Source organism: Theobroma cacao, chromosome 5 (genome assembly GCF_053813885.1).
Source record: "Theobroma cacao isolate CCN51 chromosome 5, ASM5381388v1, whole genome shotgun sequence".
Classification (NCBI taxonomy): Eukaryota; Viridiplantae; Streptophyta; class Magnoliopsida; order Malvales; family Malvaceae; genus Theobroma; species Theobroma cacao.
In genome coordinates this window covers 7,192,031-7,207,609 of record NC_142643.1, presented here as the reverse complement: position 1 = coordinate 7,207,609, position 15,579 = coordinate 7,192,031, and the positions used below count along the sequence as shown (strand labels likewise).

Here is a 15,579-nt window from a genome sequence, read left to right as displayed (position 1 = left end):
AATTGAACTAAACTATTTTCTAGGATTGCAATTGAACTCACATGTAATTTGAATGAATTGGATTAATGGCTAATTTTCTTTGGATGAAGCTTTTATTAGATATTATGAACTAAACTATTTTTTCAGGATTGCAATTGAACTCACATGTAATTTGAATTTTTAATTTCTTTCTTGCTTATCTTTAATGGGATTAGAATTGTTTATTCCAATTTGTTCTTAATGCTTTTAATTGCCTGATCACCAATTATATTAATTTAGGAACTTAAACAAACTTGGAAAAAGAAGTTTAGTGTAAACTAAAATTGAGATAGCATATGATCATATTAATTGATTTGCGTATAGGATAGGGGTATACCTATAGGCCATATGTCACCAAATTAGAATCTGAACTTAATGAGTCTGTTTGAATTTCAATTCACATAGGGATATAATGTTTTGGTTAAAATAGATATTTTTATAAGATGAGTCGAGAGACCCTTATAAATAAGGGAGGACTCTAGGTTAGCAATTCAACCCATTGATATAAGTTAAGGAAAAGAGGTAAGATTTAGATGAAGTGTGAGGGACATTGCAATTCTAGGCTTGTTTGATTTGATATTTACTCACATTGTTATTACTTTGATTTTTCTTTTTAGTTTAAATTTTGGTTAATTAGTTTTAGTTAATCAATTAATTTTGAGTGTTTGGATAAGATTAATTTGTTCTAATTTTAGTACTTAGTAAAATTTTAGATCAATTCTCTGTTGGATCGATACTCTGCTTGCTAATATATTATCTATTCGATACGTATACTTGCGTAGTAGAATTTTAACTGACAACTTGTCCAATACTTAGTTAAACAAAAATAACACTCAAGCTAGTTTTTATCTCAACACTCCTCCTAAACACTAGCTTGATGAACATTTAATTTACTTATCAGTTCTTCAAACCTGGACAAGTGCAGAGGTTTAGTTAGAATGTCTGCAAGTTGATCACTGGAACTAGAATGCTGAATGAATATCTTTTGACCAGAATGAACTACATTTTAAACTTGTCCAGAACTTCACCAATATAATTTGATTGAAATATATAAATTCCTGTATTGCCTTGAAGAATCTATAATCCTAGCAAATAGCTCATTTGTCTAAGATCAGTCATTCTGAATCTGTTTTGCATTTCAAACTTGAGTTTTACAATTCTTTGATCATCTCCTTCTATAACTAACATGTCATCAACATATAATGAGATAATCAAACGACTTTGATCACCAGTTTTTTGTATATACAAGGTAGCTTCATTATTGCTCTTCTGAAACCCTAGACTTTTCAGATAGTCATCAAACTTGCAGTACCAAGCACGTGGCGCCTGCTTCAAACCATAGAGAGCCTTATGAAGTTTGTATACCTTGTCTCTGTTAGGCTCAATTTCAAAACCATAAGGTTGATCGATAAAAATTTCTTCCTGCAAATCACCATTTAAGAAAGCACATTTAATGTCTAAATGGAATATTTTCCATTTAAACTTAGCTGACAATGCTATCAGTAATCAAATGGTGTCCATTCTAGCAACTGGTGCAAATGTTTCATAATAGTCTACATTAGGCAATTGAGCAAAGCCTTTGACAACGAGCCTTGCTTTATGCTTGTTCAAAGAACCATCAGAGTTCAATTTCTTTCTAAACACCCATTTCACTCCAAGAACATGATGATGCTTAGGCCTATCTACTAAGCTCCATGTCTTATTGAGATTTATCATTTCACTTCCTCTTTCATAGCTTCTTTCCATTCTGGTAACATAACAACTTTTTCAAGTGTAGCAGGCTCAAAGACTGCTACATTACAACTTTCATAAATCTCCTGTAACAGTCGAGTACCTCTTACAGGAGGTTCATCTACAATATGTTTTGTATCAAGCATCTCATCACTGCTTACAAGTTGAAGATCAACATCTTCATCTAAAATTTTGGTACACTACACTTGATTTTTCTCCTAGTTCCAATATGTTTTTTCATCAAATGGTACATGTCTACTAATAGAGACTTTACCAGACTCAATTTGATAAACTCTGTAAGCTTTAGATTGTTGACTATAACCAATAAAAATTCCCATCTTTGCCTTGGGCTGCAGCTTATCTCTAAGTTCTTCAAGAACATGAAGATAATAAATGGATCCAAAGATCCTTCAATGATCCACAAAAGGTCTGATGTTATGCCAAGCTTCATAGGGAGTTTTATTATTCACAACTTGAGTGATCAAGATATTCTGCCCAAAAGCTTTTAGGAAGCATATTCTCAAACAGAAGGCACCTAGACATCTTAACTATTGTTCTGTTCTTCCTTTCATTGACACCATTCTATTCAGGACAATATAGAGCTATTAATTAATGATGAATACCCTCATTCTCCAAATAACTTGTGAACTTTAAAGAAATATATTCTCCTCTATTATCTGTCCTTAGTGTCTTGATCTTGTAACCAGATTCATTCTCAACTCTAGTTTTAAATTTCTAAAACACTGAGAATACTTCTGACTTATGTTGTATGAAATAAATCCAAGTCATTCTAGACATATCATCAATAAAAATAACAAAAATATTTGCTTCCATTTAGAAAGGGCTCATTCATAGGTCCAGCAACATTAGAATGAACTAAGTCAAATTTGTTCACTGTGCTATTCAAACTTTACTTGGGAAATGACTATCTAGTCAACTTACCATACTGACAGGAGCTACACATAGGACCATTTCCATGCAATTTAGGAAGATCCAACAACAAACTAAAGGCATTTGCTTGCAGTAGAGACTTACAATTGCAATGGCTTCGCCTTTTGTGCACAAATAGATTTGTTCTGATGAAGATTCTATTACAGACAAACACATATTTCCCCAGTTAACAAGAAAACACTTTCTCACCATAGGAACAAACATCATGTAGACACTAGAAGGTTCATAAACTATGCAGGCATTATTTTTGAATATCAGCATATAATCATCTTCAACTAACTGGCCAACACTCAATAAATTTTTAGTTATTTCAAGAACCAGAAGCACATTTAGAACATACCTGGTGCCTGAAGAAGTTTGGATTACAACTGTTCCTTCCCCTATAGCATCCAGTATAAAGCCATTTCCAATTTTAACTGAAGAACAGTGATCAGTATCAAGTTCAGAGAATAACTCAACCTTCGAAGTCATATGATTAGAACATGCACTATCAAGAAGCCACTGGTTTTTATCTATTGAGTTAGAATCTTCAATAGCCATGAACAAGACTTCCTCTGCAACTTCAGCTTTCTTGACTTGTTTTGCAATCTAGGGTTTTTTATCTACAACCTCAACTTTATTCTTGTAAACTTTTTCTACATGTCCTAGCTGCTTACATGCATTACATTTGACCCCAGGTCTGAACTTGCAATAAGCTTCAGAATGACTTCTCTTCTTATAATAAGAATAGATTGAAAACTTGCCTCTTTTATTTTGAAACCTTCCAGTAGCTATACCAACTTTGTCCTTTTCTTTGTTTTCATTTGAATTCTTTTTAAACGAAGAATCAACATGAGCTTTACATTTTGCATGAGCTGCCAATGCATGATCAACTTTTTCATCTCTTTTTGCTACCTTCCTCTGTTCATCAACTTCCAAAGCATTAATTAAGTCTGATATTGAAAGTTTTGAGATGTCCTTTACTTGCTCCAGATAAGTGATTGTGGCATTGTACCTCTCTGATAAGCTTAACATAATCTTCTCTACCACTTTATGTTAGAAAGAGAGTTTCCCATAAGTCTGATCTGGTTTACTAGTTTCATCAGATCTTGAACAAATACACCTACTGTCTAGCTCTTTTTCATTCTCAGAATCTCATATTTCCTTTTGAGATTTTGCAAATGCACCTGTTTGCTTCTTGCAGATCCCAAAAACTCCTTCTTAAGCTTACTCTAAGCTTGGTTTGTAATCTCACATCCCATTATTCTACTAAAAATCGATTCAGACACAGCTGAATGTATGAAAGATAAAGCTCTATATCTCTTTGTAATGTCTTCTTCATGATGATTCACTTTTGCTTGCGTAGCATTCTCCTTCAGCACTGGTAATTCAGTCTCAAACTCAACAACATTCCAAAGATTAACACCTTTGAGAAATGCTTTTATTTTATGGCCCAAACATGATAGTTTGAACCATTAAATGAAAATGGTGACTACTGTGTAACAGTAGAGGTTGAAGTTGACATTGCTTGAAATGAAGTTAGGTTATAGTAGATGAAAGATGAGATTTTAAGATTGTAAATATTTTAAGTGACTTAAGGATCGGTTATGTGCTCTGATACCATGTTATTGTTGATTCACAACAGAAGTATCAAGCATGCAGAGAAGAAAGTAAAAATAATGAAAAAACAGAAGAACTTGGTTAATATCGATCATCACATTAATTGAAAAAAGATACATAAATATATACACGAGATTCATGATTAACACTTGTAGAAAATCACTAAGTGTTTAACATAACATTAAGGTAAGCATGCAATGCTTACACGTTCAAAGGACATGTAGCAGCAACAAGCACTTTAGCTTATCAAGCTAGTACAACAAAGCAAAATGGACACTTGTCCAATACTTCGTTAAACAAAAATAACACTCAAGCTAGTTTTTATCTCAATAGAAGCTTCGAAGAAGTATTTTCTACCAGAGGAGGGAGAAATTTAGGTCGACTGCGACGATGCTTTTAACCTTGAGGTGAGTCTCGTAACTATAGGAGTGAAGGGTAGGGACAATAATGATCAACTAATTTGTGTGAAAAGAAAGATAATTCTCTCTCTCAAAGCGAAGTTGATAAGAAAGGCTCTAATTTTGGCTAACAAGGAAGGATTCTAAAAGCTTGTTATGGAAACAGATGTTGAAGAGTTTTATAATGCAATCCAAGGAAACAACGGAGGCCCTTGGATGGACAATCCTATTTTTGCAAACATCAAAGAGATAATGAAAGCAATCAGAAAAAGTGTAAATGAAGTTAGGAATTGGGTTGTGACTCAGCTGTGGCTGACCTGTTTCCTTGGTCTGTCTGGCTATTGACAGTAGATGGCTTTCTCTGAAATCTTAACCCTTGGTTGTTGACTAAAGAGGGGTTGGCTGCTGTCTTTTGTTCTTTTATGTTCTGCCCAAACACAAGTCATTTCAAAAGAGAATGGAAGAATGCTTGAAATCGTTGGAAGGGGTGCAAGAAACCATAGCTTTTGGATGGTGTTTTGATCAACTAGAGGTAATTCCTCTCTTACTTTAGAAAAATGTCTAATTATGCTTTGATTTGAAATAATATGAATAAAAAAACTAAGTTGAGAATTTAAATCTTTTAACATTTTTATTTTTAAATTTAGTTACAGTAAATTAGTCGGCCCTAAGGTAATTAGATATCCTCACAACACAACCAGTCACTACTAAAAGGATAAATCTAAGTCTACGACGACATTGGTTTGTTCACGTAATACCTTGTATAAATTTCTTTTACCATGATGGGGTATACATGGATAATGGAGGTAATTTGTTACATAGATTACTCTAATCATGTTTGGGCCCATTTGCTCTAGGTGAAACCTCAAGAGACTAAAAAACACACTTATTTGGATGTTGCATTGGGGGATATTATGGAATATTACATTAATGAATAATGGGTTTTGATCATGATTTGGTTTGCTATATATTCTTTAAGCCCAAGAGTTTATTATTATAAACAACCCCCAACAATGTGTTAAAAAACTAATTGTACAACATTTCGTTTTTCTTATCTTTTTGTTCATTTCAAAATTTATAAAATGGCTGAACCTTGAAAGTGATCACTCAATTGGCTAAAGAAATGACATTATACACAGAGTAGGCCAGAGACATTATTAGCTAATTCTTGCTGGCGTACTGATCCCACCAATCCTCATCTTTTTTGAACTACTTAGTACCAAAAAACACAGAGATAAGACTGAAAGGCAATAATTAGCTGACCTTAAGACTTAGATGCAGGTCCCCCGCGGGAAATGCAATCACTGTTTATACATGATATATATACACTTTTCATGGGACCAATGAACATTTATAAAAAGGATTTCATTCATGCAATCCCTAACATCAGCCTTAATGTTGGGTCATCTTAAAAATTCAACAGTGTATTTAAATTATAAATGAATATGCACAATTATATATATACACAATCAAAATCTCAATCGTGATATTTACGTACGCATCCTTGTCAGTAAGGTGAGTAAAATTGAACCGAACCAATGATCTAATTGAATCAAATATGATTTGAGAAAAATAATTTAGTTTAATTGATTCATTGAATCTATTGGTCTAAAAAGTTTGGTTCAATTAATTTATTTGATGGGTTCTCGATTTTAAAATTTTTAGATTGAATCGATCAAAAGACCAAAGTAATATATATATATATATTACTTTTAAATTATATGAAATATATTTTCATTATTAATTTTCATTTCATATTTTATAATTATGGATAAAGTTTATAAATTTTAATATTATAATTTGTAAAAAAAATTGATAAAATTTTGATCTTTTTAATCCAAAATCGAATCGATCAAACCGATTCGATATTTGATCAGTTCGATTCTCTTTTATATTTGATCAATTCTCGTCAATTTTTTAAAAATATTTGTCTCATTTGATTCTTACATATGACGAATCGAACTGATCAAATCAATTCTACTTCATATTTGGTCAATTTTGATTGATTTTTTAAAAATGTTTAATCTATTTGACTCTTAAATATGACGGATTGGATTATCTAATTATTCACTTTTATTTATTAACAAATCACTAAAAGGGATAAGTGACAAATTGACCTCGGAAAGGTCTACTCTGGAGAAAATATATACAAAATGGATATTCTATTACATTTATTTATTTTTTTTTAGGGATCATATGATCTACCATGTCAGCATCAAAATTGTAGCTTTTTTTTAATGCTTTTATACAAATTACGAGGGCGTCTAAATGTCAATTTAACGTCTCTATATTTTGTATATATTAATGGATGAAATTGCTACACAACAACTGTGACAAAGACAAAAGAATACTCTCTATTTTCTATTTTCTTTGTTTTGGTTTGACTATTAAATCATATAGAATTAAAATTTTGAAAAATATATTTTGAAAATTTTGAAATTCAAAATTTGTAAATTTTTTTCAAAAAAATACTTTATAAGTTTATGATTTTATAAAAAAATCAAAATTGAATTAATTTGATTAAAAATGTCACTAAATTTATAATTAAAAAAATAGGAGGGGGAGAATAATTGCTAACCCATCACGTCCTTTTTTCCGGTCTTTGTTACAGCTAAGAATGGTTAATGGTCCTACTCCTACAAACAAGTTATCTAAATTGTCATTTCTAAACCATTTCTACAGCAGCCCAACCACCTCCTTTTGCATATTCTACTGAAATTACAGACTTTTGAAGGTCCTCTCAAGTCTCTGTCTCTCCACTATTTCCCTGCACAGGATTGAATCCAGAGCTCAGAAGCATGAGGATAATAGCAGTAGGGATCTTATTTCTCTGCTTCTCTATCTTCTCTTCTTTGTCTTCTACCGTCTCAAACGACAAAGTTCCTCCAAGATTTCCTTCTTCAGTCATTAGACCAGAGCAGCTCTCCCTTGCTACAAAACGTGGTACTAAGCTTTACAAAGCAAGGTATTTCACCCAAATACTAGACCATTTCAACTTCAATCCTAAGAGCTATCAAACGTTTCAGCATAGATATCTAATCAATGACACCTATTGGAGTGGCCCGGAGAAGAATTCTCCAATCTTTGTTTATACGGGAAATGAAGGAGACATCGAATGGTTTGCTCAAAACACTGGATTCATGTTCGACGTTGCACCATACTTCAAAGCCCTTCTCGTTTTCATTGAGGTGATTAACTATATAGGTCCTTCTTTTCATTTCCTTGATATATTCTTAAGAATTTGTTGCTGACCAAACAAAAGGGTATATAATTATAATGTGAATTGCAGCATCGTTTTTATGGGAAATCCATTCCTTTCGGTGGTGACAAAGACATTGCTTACAGCAATGCAAGCACTCTCGGATATCTAACCTCGACGCAGGCCTTGGCGGATTACGCCACTCTGATAATTGATCTCAAGAAGAACCTGACGGCGGATGACTCCCCTGTGGTGGTTTTTGGAGGTTCCTATGGAGGAAGTATGACAATTTTCTTCAATTGGGTTTCGTCTAGTTGATTTTTTTTGCTACTTGGATTTTTCGTTGTCTCTAAGCATCATGTATAAAAGTTGCCGCCCGATGTATTTAATCTTCTTTTTTTCCTCCTGGTTGGCAGTGCTGGCAACTTGGTTTAGATTGAAATATCCGCACATCGTCATTGGAGCTTTGGCTTCCTCTGCTCCAATCCTCAACTTTGAGAACATAACTTCTCCGTATAGCTTCAACAACATCATCACTCAAGATTTCAGGGTTCTTTCTATAACTCTTTTATTGGCTTTGTTGTTTTCTTTTGGTCCCACAAGCTAAAAGACCTTTGGAGAAGCAGACATTTTAGGATACCAGATAGTTCAACTCTCTCACTACTGCCCACGGACCATATAGTATTTTTCTTAAACATAACATATATTTATTTATTTGTAATCAAATAAAATATTGAAATAATGTTTAGGTTCAAGTAACATGCATTGACCATGTGATACGATTATAATCACGATGATGTATGTGATTTGCATTTTCTCGTTTTCAAATTGACTAGAAGGCATATGTAATGAATTTATTAATATTATATAATATAAGTTAAATACACAAATGAGCTCTCGAATTATATTAAAAAAATCAATTCAGTCTTTATTTTTTATTATGTTCAAATAAATCTTTAAATTTTTATTTTGATTTAAATAAACCTCTTACACTAACTATTAACTAACTTTCATTAGTCAACTGTACAATCAATAATTTTTTATACCACATCATCTTCCACATGACATGTAACTTGTCATCTTGATGACATTAATGTCACGTGGTAGATGACATGACATAAAAAATTATTGATTAAGAATTGAGTTTTTTACTTTTTACTCATCCAACTATCCAAAAATTTTGATTAGGGATTTGAAAAAAATTAAAAAAAAAAAACTAATTGCTTCAAACTAATCACTATTTCATGATTAAAACCATCCTTCCTAACAAAAAAAAAAATAACCTTTACTTTTCTCAACAATCCCTAAACCCAATGTACCTTAGAGCCAGAATATCTTCTCCCTGTTTGCAATTCTTATTCCTCTTCTAAAAATCGTTTTTTGAGTAATCTTGAAACATCATCAGATTTCCTTTATAAATTTTAAGGAAGAGAATAAAAAGATTTGACTTTGTTTATTGTTGAACAACATTGTGTATCTTTGCAAGTTTCAGTATTATAAACATTATGTGTCTTATCATTACTCTTTCTTTTCTCAAAATTATTTTTGGATATTCTCGAATTTCTCTACATAAACTTTCAATTTGAGAAACAATGGCTTCAATCGAACTGGAAAAGTTGGATTAGTTTTTATTTTATTAAGAATTATGGTTTCAATGAAGAAGATGGTAATCTATTAAGAAACGATAGTAATCAATTTAAAACTTTTTTTAAATTTTTTGTTTTAAATACCTAACCATTAATTTTTAGACATTTGAAAAGGAAAAAACCCGATTCCGAATCAACACTTTTTTATGTCACTTTCTTTATCTACCATGTGGCATTAACATCATCAAGATGACACGTCAACATGCCACATGACAGATGACGTAGTATAAAAAATTACTGATTGTACTGTTAACTAACAGAAGTTAGTCAATAGTTAATGAGAATGGATTATTTGATTCAAAATAAAATTTTAGGGATTTATTTAAATGTAATAAAAGGATGTGGATTACACATTGACTTTCTTGATATATTTTGAAAACTTATTTAGTTATTTAGTCTATAACATATATATATATATATATATAGAGAGAGAGAGAGAGAGAGAGAGAGAGAGAGAGACTTAGAATCGACTTACACTAGTAGTATATAAGTAAATTAGTTTTACACATTTTCATATCTTTTTATATGATTAATATTTTATTAATTCAACTATTGAATTTTAAATTCTGATTATATAGAACATGCATGTCAAAATTTTAAGAAAATATCTAATTATATGTTTTTTAATAATAAAATTTCAACAGTTGCATATATATATATATAAATATATATAAACAGTATTATCATTTATATGAAATATCAAAATGATTTGAAATTTTACGTGCATGACAGGATATTAATAAGTTATTAAATCTAAAAATCAATTTGTTAAAATACTAATTGTAGATGAACTTATAGAAAGGTGTAAGACTAATTAGTTTTACATTGGTATAATTTGATCTTTCTTTTGTGTGTGTATGTATATATGCATATATGGATATTTGTATGTACGACAGTACAAGTGTTTTGTATGTCAAAAAATTTTATATATATATATATATATTTGGAGTTCTATCAGTTTTGACTTGTCTTGAATAGTTAAAAAAAAATAGATGGGAGGCCATAAAAACAAATTTTAAATATGGAAAAAGTAACAAACACTGAAATGCAATACATAAACTTGATGTTATGGATGGAGTGGATGGGATTTATATATGGAATGAGAGAGCTATCTCTTGCTGTGTTATCTCAATGAAAAGAAAAACCTTGATGAATATTTGGATTGTATATTTATATGGTTAGTGGCTTAATTAAAATCTCAAGATTTGTACATGTATTTCATGTGAAAAATCAGAGTGAAAGCGAAAATTGTTACAAGGTGATCAAGGGATCATGGGAACAAATTGAAGACACTGGAAGCAGATCTGGGGGACTTGAGCTTCTCCGAAAGTCATTCAGAATATGCAAGTAATTAATTAAGCTCACAAGTTAACCCAAATCTTTGAATTAATTTCAACACCACATGCATCGGATTTCATTTTTCTTCATACTTTGGTTGCAGAAACTATATTGATGCAGACGCTTTGGAGAGTTGGCTTACAACAGCATTTGTTTACACAGCCATGACAGATTACCCAACTCCTAGTAACTTTTTAAATCCCTTGCCAGCTTATCCAGTCAAACAGGTAAAACTGCTCTTAATCAATGTCTCTTTATTAGACACATTAATTCTCAGTGATATAATTAAAGACAAACTTCAAATATGTTCTCTAAAACTTGGGAGAGTTTATTATTCTATTTAAAGTGGCGGATCAAATTTATCATTGATTTTCAATGTTGTAATTTTACCATCGTATTTCTTAATTTAATTAAGTTATCAACAATTCACCACAAAAAATATCTCTTCAGGAAATAAAGGAAACATTTTATAGAATTTTTAACTCTTGATACTTTTTAATTAAATTAGGAAATATAGTGACAAAATTACACCCATTCAAAAATGAGTGATCAATTTAATCCACTATCTTAAGAAAATCTTATTTTTTCTCATTAGCCACTAATTTCTATTTAAGGTAAAAAAAAAAAGCATTTTATTATCTTGTTCTTATTCAACTATATTATTTTCTTTTTTAATTGAAATCGTTTACATATATATATATATATATATATTAATATTAATATGGATCCGTCTGTCATTTATTTATTTTTTTTAGTTTATTGCTTTTAATAAACATTAATAAAATTCAAAATTCAAGATTGAATTGTATACATTAGACCATATTTAATTCATTTCGCTGTAAAAATTTATGGAAACATACATGATATATGATATTTTTGCTTCAAATAATTTTAAGATCTGAAGTATTTATTTGTGACGATGTTGGAAGCAGATGTGCAAGTCAATTGATGATCCGACGACTGGGAATGATTCATTTGCGAAGTTGTACGGTGCAGCTAACGTCTACTACAACCACACTGGAACTACCACGTGTTTCAATCTGGCTTATTCCCCGGATCCTCATGGCCTCGACATGTGGAGCTGGCAGGTAGCAGAATATTCCCCCATTTCATTTTCTGTCTACTGTTCTTTCCCTTTGAGTTTTAACTTTTAAAACATGTTTGGATGAATGGAATGTGTCTGTTCTTTTACCTTTGAGATGATTAGTTCATGGCATGACCATTTGGGAAAATCCAAAGTCGGAATAGTTATTATGAACCATTCCACGTTCCTCTCGATAGTAGGTATTTCATGCATGTCGAGATGAGCTAAAAAACACTTTAACCAAAAAATATCTTTAACTATTTTATAAAATTATCACCTTATATATAACAGAATATAATACTACTATATAATATAAAAATTTTTTATTTTCCTCTTTTTCTTTCCCTCTCTTCCTCATCCGCCTTTGTAAACTTTCCTCCAATGCTACCGGAAGACGGTGGTAATGGTTGATTCGTGCCTCCAGCGACCAAATCTAGTAGCGAGGACCACTAGATCAACGTTCATTGCGTCTGTCACAGCTACAATGCCCAAGTAGCAAAAGAGTGAAAAAATAAAAAATAAAATAGAGAAAATGTAATTAAAATGAAAATTATATTAAAGTCTTAATCATAAATTATTATTACTTTAAATAAATTATACAACAAATTAAAAAAATCAAATTAAAGGTTATTATAATTTGTTAATATTTTAATATTTTAAAAAATGAAAATAAAAAATAAATGAAATAATCATATTAAAATTTTAGTAAAAATTATTAATATATTTAATAAATTTGCAAAATATTAATATTTCAAATTAAAAACTATAAATTATGATAAAGGGACTTCTTGTCTTTTTATCACTTTTTCTTTTTGTTATTCCAAAACTATTTTGTCAACTTAATATTGGAATAATGTTAGAATGACACTTCTATTTCATGAATCAAATTACATAATAACTATTTCTATCTTATTTTATTCTTGTAGAATAGTTATTCCATTTCCCATGTATCCAAATTTCATTAACAAAACATGTAGAGGTTCATTATTTCAGACATTAGAATATACTCATGATTCCATAAAAAGAAATAAATAAAGTGAGAGATGTTTATCCTTGAGTTTGAGTTTATTTAGTAGGTAGTATTGTGATAGTACAAAGTAAAACTCAAGTATGACTTCCCAAATCTTTCTGTTTTTCATTTTCCATATTGTGGAAAGATATTGTTAAATTGGCTTATGGTATACAAAACTACATTTTGTTTTAACTCAAAGAGAATAGAGAAACCCTAAAAATAAAATTAAATTTTGGGGTCGAAAACCTTATAAATTATCATGAGCCTAACATTGAGTCATGATTTGGTAGAAACAGAATGAAATAGTCATATATTTTAGTGGACATAATTAAAATATATATGATTATGTTTCCAATGAAAAATATCATCATACTTTCACCACTTCCATTCCTTGGGCTTGAATCAATAAATCTAGACAGTATACAAGAGCGCATGTGAGAGCATCCAAGAAATTCATGTGCCTCACATGCTAAAAGTTGAAGCTTCAAAATCATTGTCAATTATTATAAGTAATCTCTTTGGCGCCTTATAGCGTAAATTTCAATTTTCCTCACAGATTTCGACAAATCATCTATCTATCTATCTATACATATATATATATATATACATATATATATATATATATGTCATTAATGATTTTACCCTCCTTAATTCCCTTTGCATGGCCAAAAAACACTATAATTATGTCATTGTTTTCAGCAATGTCTCTCATAGTAAAGATCCATTTCAAATTTTCAAACTTAGGAGAAACCCTTTAATTCATTCCTCTCACATGTCTAGAGAATTGAATTTCACTACGGGTAATTATTGCATTTATAAAGGTGCTAAGGTGCTTTTCAAGTCTTATTTGTGAATGAGCCTGGTTTTTTAAACTAACGGAGTAAGCACAATGGAAGATTAGGTAACTTTTCAAACCCACCCAACTTAGCCCAAGTGTTTGTTCATTTAATAGAGTTGGGCGTATCCGAAAACACCTAGCCTTCTCGTCTTCTTAAACATTTGGGTTGAGGCTCACACCCAATATAGGAGAAGTAGAGAAGCCCAAGAGGCAACTGAGAGGGTGAGGGATATGACTTCAACATATGCAATATAAGAAGGAAGCTTGCTGCCCTGACAAATTCACAATTCTGAATTCTGTGCATGCAGGCATGTACAGAAATGATAATGCCGACAGATGGAAACAACCAGGACAGCATATTTCCAGAGTCTCAATGGAGCTATTCTCAGAGAGCAGCTGTCTGCAAAGGTTACTATGGCGTTGATCCTAGACCCAACTGGATTACTACCGAGTTTGGTGGCCATGTCAGTATCATCATATATATTTCGCAATCTCAAACATCAATTCCTCTTAGATACTAAAGCTAAAAAAAAAAAAAAAAAAAAAACCAGAAAGATTAGTGGCCTTAGGGCGCTACTCGATAATTAACAAATATCCTCAAACTAAATAGTGAGCAACTTGATTTTGCATTCCCCACTTTTGAATACTGATAGCTTGCCTGTTGGGAGACAGGATATTTCCAGGGCGTTGAAGAGGTTTGGGAGCAATATTATCTTCTATAATGGCTTAAGAGATCCTTGGAGTGGCGGAGGGTAACACCTCTTAATTTCAATGTAAATTTTTCAACAACCTGTCTGGGACTCATCGGTTAATGTTTGTGCTCTCTTGATGATTTTGGGCAGAGTATTGAAGAATATATCCAAAACCATAGTTGCAATCGTTGCTGAACAAGGTTTGTGAAACATATTTAAAAAGAAGAATTTTTCATCAATGATATTTAGAAACGTTGAATATGAGCCAATTATTTGTAATCTAACATGATTTGCATGCTGCCATTGTTTCCGAAAGGGGCTCACCATGTAGATTTGAGGTTCGCAACTAGCCAAGACCCCAAATGGCTTCAACAGGTGCGAGAAAGGGAAGTCAAGATCATTTCCAACTGGATCTCTCAGTATTATCATGACCTGGCCAATCATTCCTAACTAGGACTATTGTTTTTTTTTTCTTTTTTATGTTACTATTGCTGTTATATTTTTGTACTATTTAACAAGATTTGAACTTTTGTATTTAACAAATTGGGGGAAAATGGGGAGAGAGAGGAGATGATCAAAGATTTCTATGATTCTAAAGCAGAGTTCAAGAATGTGTTACAAAGTTGGACCTGATTGAGGCCCGCCCGCTGCTTGAATTAGTGTACTGGTTTTGGACTGACCTTTCCCCCCTTTGAACCAATCTTTGACGTTGGAGTTGGGAAATAGATATCATTACCAGAAGAGAATTGACAACTATATTTATCATGCCAAAGGGAAAAAAATTAATTACCCAATTTAATTTTTTTCCTTTTATGTTTCACAATAATTGATTATAATTTAAAGATAATCAAATCAAGATAAACGAATCTTCTCTAAATTTAAAGATAATTAATTTGATTTTGACATTTCCAAACTGTTTGCTTCAATGAATTGGGGTTGGTCCAAAAGTTTATTAGTTACCTGCAAACCAAGACTTGATGGATTAGAAAGAAGAAATGCAAGCAAAGCATTGTTGTGACACAAGGAGGGATGTCTTATTAATAAGGACACAATTAAGACGAGACACGTCATCT

At 31.4% G+C, this 15,579-nt stretch overlaps 2 protein-coding genes across 2 annotated transcripts; one reads left to right on the top strand and one right to left on the bottom strand.

Annotated features, from left to right (window-relative positions):
- Positions 1-1,095: 1,095 nt before the first annotated feature.
- On the bottom strand, positions 1,096-3,240 carry LOC148762399 (uncharacterized). Its single transcript, XM_088806377.1, has 5 exons — positions 2,692-3,240; positions 2,223-2,331; positions 2,024-2,119; positions 1,740-1,933; positions 1,096-1,440 (listed from the first exon to the last, which is right to left on the bottom strand). The coding sequence occupies exons 1-5, from the start codon at positions 3,238-3,240 to the stop codon at positions 1,096-1,098; spliced, it is 1,293 nt and encodes a 430-aa protein (XP_088662503.1).
- A 4,118-nt stretch (positions 3,241-7,358) lies between these two features.
- On the top strand, positions 7,359-15,103 carry LOC18598319 (uncharacterized). Its single transcript, XM_018120525.2, has 10 exons — positions 7,359-7,885; positions 7,987-8,176; positions 8,313-8,446; positions 10,777-10,889; positions 10,984-11,107; positions 11,813-11,968; positions 14,123-14,278; positions 14,487-14,566; positions 14,657-14,706; positions 14,823-15,103. The coding sequence occupies exons 1-10, from the start codon at positions 7,496-7,498 to the stop codon at positions 14,954-14,956; spliced, it is 1,527 nt and encodes a 508-aa protein (XP_017976014.2). The 5' UTR covers positions 7,359-7,495; the 3' UTR covers positions 14,957-15,103.
- The last annotated feature ends 476 nt before the right edge of the window (positions 15,104-15,579 follow it).

Bases quoted from the DNA above. Each gene is read 5' to 3' on its own strand.
- LOC18598319 (XM_018120525.2), top strand. From the start codon at position 7,496: ATGAGGATAATAGCAGTAGGGATCTTATTTCTCTGCTTCTCTATCTTC. The intron at 8,177-8,312 runs GTATGACAATTT...CCTGGTTGGCAG, and splicing joins TGGAGGTTCCTATGGAGGAA to TGCTGGCAACTTGGTTTAGA. The intron at 14,279-14,486 runs GTCAGTATCATC...GTTGGGAGACAG, and splicing joins CTACCGAGTTTGGTGGCCAT to GATATTTCCAGGGCGTTGAA.
- LOC148762399 (XM_088806377.1), bottom strand. From the start codon at position 3,240: ATGGCTATTGAAGATTCTAACTCAATAGATAAAAACCAGTGGCTTCTT. The intron at 2,120-2,222 runs GTTGTGAATAAT...ATGTTCTTGAAG, and splicing joins AGAATATCTTGATCACTCAA to AACTTAGAGATAAGCTGCAG. The intron at 1,441-1,739 runs GTGAAATGATAA...GGTGATTTGCAG, and splicing joins AAGAAGCTATGAAAGAGGAA to GAAGAAATTTTTATCGATCA.